This window comes from Pyxicephalus adspersus, chromosome 8 (assembly GCF_032062135.1).
Source record: "Pyxicephalus adspersus chromosome 8, UCB_Pads_2.0, whole genome shotgun sequence".
Taxonomy (NCBI): Eukaryota; Metazoa; Chordata; class Amphibia; order Anura; family Pyxicephalidae; genus Pyxicephalus; species Pyxicephalus adspersus.
The window spans coordinates 64,740,536-64,746,535 of record NC_092865.1 but is presented as its reverse complement, the minus strand read 5'-3'; the positions used below and the strand labels follow the sequence as shown (position 1 = coordinate 64,746,535).

The 6,000-nt window shown below is 38.9% G+C and overlaps 1 protein-coding gene across 5 annotated transcripts in view; it reads right to left on the bottom strand.

The window, feature by feature from the left end:
* Positions 1-836: 836 nt before the first annotated feature.
* Positions 837-6,000, bottom strand: part of WNK2 (WNK lysine deficient protein kinase 2) — a 154,102-nt gene continuing 148,938 nt past the window's right edge. For all 5 annotated transcript variants that reach the window (XM_072420972.1, XM_072420971.1, XM_072420974.1 and 2 more), the window contains 2 exons: positions 5,331-5,593; positions 837-4,044 (listed from right to left, as the gene is read on the bottom strand). In XM_072420972.1, coding sequence (XP_072277073.1) covers positions 3,721-4,044; positions 5,331-5,593 — 587 coding nt within the window. In that variant the 3' untranslated portion in view covers positions 837-3,720. The remainder of the gene's footprint in view (positions 4,045-5,330; positions 5,594-6,000) is intronic.

Below are 6,000 nucleotides of genomic sequence, written 5' to 3'. Positions count from 1 at the left end.
TAAATAGGGAGAACAACTGTGTGAATCAGTCCAGCCTAGCATTAAAATGAGCAGACTACTCTTCCCTATTAAAAAAGAGGGAAGTGGGAAAAAAGAATGAACAATATTGCTGCATAGACAATAAACCTAAACTCTTCTCTTTCCCGTATTTGCCACAATTTTAGGCTATAGTTGTCTTGACTTATTCTTGCTCCAGCTTCGCTGATGACATATACCTTACTATAAATATTTTAAATCACCTGCATTGATTGTCACATTATCTGCTTTATTATTAGATATCTCATGGAGTTGTAACAAGAAAAAGCATTTCATCCCATAGTGTAAAAGAGGGTGTATATTCTATGTGGGCAGCATTGGTGGCCCAGAAGTTAGCACCTTGCCTTTAAAGCGCTAGAGCCCAGGTTCAAATCTCAGCCAGGACACTATCTGGATGGAGTTTGTATGTTCTCCTCGTGTTTGCTTGGGTTTTATCTGGGTACTCCGATTCCATCCCCATTTCGAAAACAAACAGTTAGGTTGATTGGCTTCCCGTTAAAAAAATTGACCTTAGACTGTATGACATTTGACCATGTTAGGGATATTAGATTGTGAGGAACAGCTAGTGACATGACTATGGACTTTGTAAAGTGCGGTGTAATATGTCGCTGTGCTGTGTAAATTTATGTAAGGAAAAACATAAATTGTCCCCTAAAAACAATTTTGCAAAACAAACAATTTTGATTGGTTGCTCCTTAGCCCATGTTATTAAATAAACCTACACATAAATCACCCAAAAATAAAAAGTCATGGGAAGACTGGATTATGATGGAACAGGAGAAAACACAAGGACACACAAAATGTTTTCAAGCACAAAATGTTTATTCTGTATTATACAATATTGAGGCATTGGTACCACTGACTGTGTCAGCATACACAAGGGAAGGAGCTTTATACAATCAGGCAAGAGCGACCTGGAAGGTAAGATTCAGTGCAAGCAATGGGGGAGAGTGCAGTACGTACTTCCCATGTGTGTTCATGAAGCACAGACATGAATCTAAAAACAAACTCAAGATGTTGAAGAGAACAGAAATCTCTTCCCATCTTTAAGTTCTCGCCTGCAGAATGGTCCATATAAAATTCAATTCCAACAGAATTGATGAAGTTACAGTCAGGGATTACCAACAAAATGAAAACATTTACAACGGTTAAAGGATCTTGAAGAAACATTTCACAGCTTGGCAGAATGAGGCACAGATGCCTCCAGCAAGGGGAACCAAGAGGTCATGAAAGAGAACGGAGATCTGGCATGACGTCTCACAACCCATCTAAGGATCTGCAACTAAAGTCACCGGTTAGGTGAACAAGAAAACAGTTTGCAATTTTACCTAACAGCTGGGATGAATGTGAAGCAGAGAAAGGTTTCGATATTTAGTGTGGAGTGGTCCAGGACAGAGGTTCTCAAACTTCTGTGTTTTCACCAATGAAGAAAGTTTTGTAGAATTACTCTCAACACACAAAAGTGTATCATACACTAACTGGGCTAAAAAGTGATTCAGTGCTCTGGTGGGAAGCACAACTGGTGAAGCCTAGACATTTCCAAAACCACCAGGCTCAGTGTGTTTATGGTACTAACTAAAGCTGCATGGACAGTCGCTGTTCTGGAAAAAAAAATATTTGTCAAGGGAACGGTGTCTAGCATTTTATTTTTAGTAGTTAAACACGAGCAAAGCTCAGCCAATGCAGCAAATGCAGAATATATGTAAACATCTGCTCACTGTGAGGTACTGCTGATGCCAAAGATGTAAGGACGATGCAAATGTATGCTAGTCTATGCAAGTGTTTGAAGGGACAGCTACCTATTTCTCCTATTCCCATGCATGGAATACCATGGATGTCATGGGCAAGGTAATTCCTTCAGACACTTTCATACAGGAGAGAGAATATAAATCCAAGAATATAAGATTAATAAAGGTCAAACAAATCTTATTGCAAAAAACATATATGAAAAGCACACAACGTAAGTTAAATCCCAAGGATCTTGTTAACTAACCACATTGGATTTCCCTTTTATTATACTAGTGTAGGTTAGAAAATAAACCAAAGAAACAAACTGGTTACTGCAGCCAACACAGAGACATTCTTTTTAGACACTATAATGTGAACCTCATGTGAAGAAGCCACACAAATGTGCAACCTAAAGAACATTTGGTGAAAGTGAGTCAAATCAATTAGTTACATGGCTGAACAGAACCAATTTTTTTCTCTATGGCAAAATAGTCCAAGGTGTGAAAGTATTCTAAAATGTGACTGTGTAAAATTAAAGTGTGTAACATACAACAAAAAGTCCCATTTTAATATACAACTTAAAGGTATAAAAAACAAACAAAAACAAAACTCCAACCAATAATTCTGGGGTAACCTATCCGATTCTGTGCAACCTGCCATCTTAAATTGGTTCATAAAGAAGTAAATGTGACATTAGGTGACTCTTCTTCTTCTTAGCGCAGTATTAAAGTTACAGTAAATTAACCACCTGTGAATGTTTAATAAATGTCACATTCACTGCTTTAAAATCTGCCCCCAAGACTTTATGTTTGAAAGATAAGCTTTGGAATAAATGTTTAAGGCAATCCGTTCTTCATTTATTGACTATTTTATGCCGATAGGTACCATTAATCGCAAAAGTTGTGTTTATAGGATACGGATTCTTAGCAGCCAGTTTACACAACCACACGTCACGATTTTGAGATGGCTTCTGTGTGGTACCAATGCCCCGGCCAGCTTTGGTTTCTGGTGTTACGGTTTACCATGTTAAAGTCTGAACAAGCAAAATCTTTGGAGTAAATTAAAAGGACATCAAGGCTTGATTGGCATGAATTAACATTTTCTAGACCCAAATTACCCCAAAATGCAAATATGTTTGGCATATAACTGTAATGACATATTACAACTGAAAGCTGAACACTAGACTTTCCCAACCTAACACCACTCTTGTTCATCATCCTATTGTTTTGGAAACCAATGTCAGTGCCAATTTCTGTATAGGAGTTTTAGAGATATTGCCCTAACAACCAAAAAAAAAAGTTATTTACTGCATTGTTCTGTAGTTTAAACCCCAAACTGTAGCTGAAAATAGTTTACCGTTATTATTAGCTAATTTATGTCATAAATTAAAATAAAAGCCAAAATCATAGATCTTTGTATGTCAAAATAAATAAGCAGCATTCTTTTTCAAATGGAAGGAGGGGCTTGTGATGTTTAAAACAGGATAGCTACCATTTACAAAAAAAGATTAAAAATTTTTACATGGTTATGAACAGCAAACAAAAATGGCAGATCAGAAAATGAATGTGCTTATGGCATGTTTTTTTTTTCCCCACACAAATTTTCCCACGCAAATGGGAAGCGAACTTCTCAAGGCACTACTAAACCTCCCACATTATTCAGTTCAAGTACTTTACATTTCACAATGTGTAAAATGAGAAATCACAGAGATGTTGGATAAGCGGTGATGATCATGTGACGTTCACAGTGGCTGTGGGATGCAGAGCATGGCTGTGTGCATTTGTGGCCTCGGCCAAAGACTATTGCAGCATAACCATACCACTAATCCAACTCTTAATGCTGACAAGGGGCTGTGACAGTCAAACAACTCTTTTTCAGCACGGCTGAGATGTAAAATCAAAAACACACAGGGCGCTGACAGGCTCAAACACTTGAAAACAGAAAAAGGCATCAAAGCTACGTGATCCTCAGGTTGGAACCAGACTGTTTCACGGTAGGTTGCTGCAGGGACATGGGAAATATCTGCATGCTTGCAGAATGCGCAATTAGCCGACTTCCTGCTACGGCAGGTGCTCCTGCTCCTGGCCACTGTGTTCCGTACATTGGCGCTGGGAAAACACCCGAATGCTGACAAAGGGGCATCATGTAAGGTGGGAATATACCGGACTGGGCTGCTTCAGAAAGGGCTGCTGGGATAGATGAGGACATCAGTCCGCAGGGGGCTGGACAAGATAGTGCGGCACTGTAATTCCTGGCTGTGTCAGAAAGAGGCCGACTTGCCTAGAAAGAAAATATTTAAAATTAACACAAATACTTTTAAAACCAGTACTAGTAAAGAGGGTGGGTGTCCCCAAACCACAAAAAACTATTGTTGACAGCCGGGCCCCTACCGGCTGAACTGGATCCCGAGTCCCGACGCGGTTTAGGCTTCCTGGGGAGATTAGTGGGAAACATGCCAGGCTCTTCACTGTAAACACACAATGTTTCTTTCTTCTTTCAACTGTCTCATCATCAGCAAGTGATCCTTTACAACTGAATGGTGTTGTCACTGGTTTCCCACTAATCCCCAGAAGAAGCCTAAACCGTCTAAACGCGTCGGGACTCGGGATCCAGTTCAGCCAGTAAATTGTAACAACCTTTAGGATCAAGTCAGTTGTACTTTGCATAGTATAGGTCTTGTCACCCTCTAAATTATTGAGGGTTATGCACATGGTTTCTGTCTAGATATAAGTAATTCATCTTTGTTTTATCACTGTATATACCTTGTACAATCACATTCACATGAAATCCCTTGCTGTTCTCTTCTTTCTGTTTATTACAAATACTTTTGAAACCTAAATAAAAATCCTCAAGTATAAAGGGAGAAATCCAAAGTAACTGGACTGAAAGAAAACCATTCCTATGAAACATGAAAGCTATTCTAAGCATCCGAAACCTCGCCTGTCTGTGGCTTCCCAGCTACTTTGTTGCTAGTAAGACTCACCAGGCATGCTAATGCAGGCTTTCTCAGCCCTTTTACCCTCAAGGGACCCAAAAAAATTTTTCAGGTCTTGGGGAACCCCTGTAAAATAAATAGGAAAGGCTCCCTATATTGATGGTCAGTTTAAAGAATTTCACCAAAGGTTGGTGGTCCTTATAGACAGCCAAAAAGGGCATAAGTGTCATGCATGTGGCTCTTCTAGGTGGCATTATACCTGCAACTATGCAGGCACTGTATCAGACCGTTTTCCTGCAGTTTCATGGATACTGAAGTCCTTTCTGCAACAGATTTCTTGCAGATTCGGATGATCCATTTCTTGGAAATGGAGAAGTTTAAATTATTTTTCCTTTGTATAGCCACTAAATCTTTCCAAATTTCAGGTCCGTATACCGTGGTGCCAACTAACATATTATATGGAGAGGAAGAGGAGGCGCTAAAAGAAAAAAATCCAGTTTTCAATAAAACCAATGCCAATTATTTAGGAAGTAAACTATGAAATTATTCTAAAACCTAAACCTAATCTAAAATCCTGGCTGAATCTTGAAGGGTCATTATTGTAACTTATATAAAATAATTATGTTCTCACTGCATTTAGGTCTTCAGCTGTAGTTGTAGGCTTGTGCTCCAGGTCCATTCGCTGCTGGTACTGCTTCAATTGATTAAGAGAAGGTTTGAATTGTGCTGCTCCAACCGTTTTGCTTGCCCACTCATCCACCAGCTTGTGAAGATCATCAGTAAATGTTCCCTTTTTGTTGTTACTATTATTAGACTGAGCCTGAACTTGCTGAGCATTCAATGCAGGGACTTGTGATGTTTCCGGGCCTGTTGCAAGGCTGCTTGTTGAAGATCCTACACAAGGTCAAAAAAATCTCAGTCAAACTTTATACCAAAGATGACCAGTACAGCGTGAGCTCCTGGCAAAGCTTTAAAACCTCAAAGCTGGAAAAAAATTAAAAATTGTGCAAAGGGAAAGCAGAAGGAATGGACAAGAGTAAATCACTGACAGGTACACACACCAATGGAGAGTTCTTTCTTAATTTTCAGCATTTGCAGGCTGAACTTGGCTTCTAAAATAAGCTTTTGATCAAACCAAATGAAAAGATTTCCCTATATATTTCTGGAAAATTCCTATAAAAAATCTGGAAAACATACATTTGTCAATCACCTTTAAATTTACTCTTTATTGTGAGCATAAGAGAATACATAATGTAGAGCTTAAGTAAAAATAAGCCAAGCACTGCCAACCCTTAAAAACG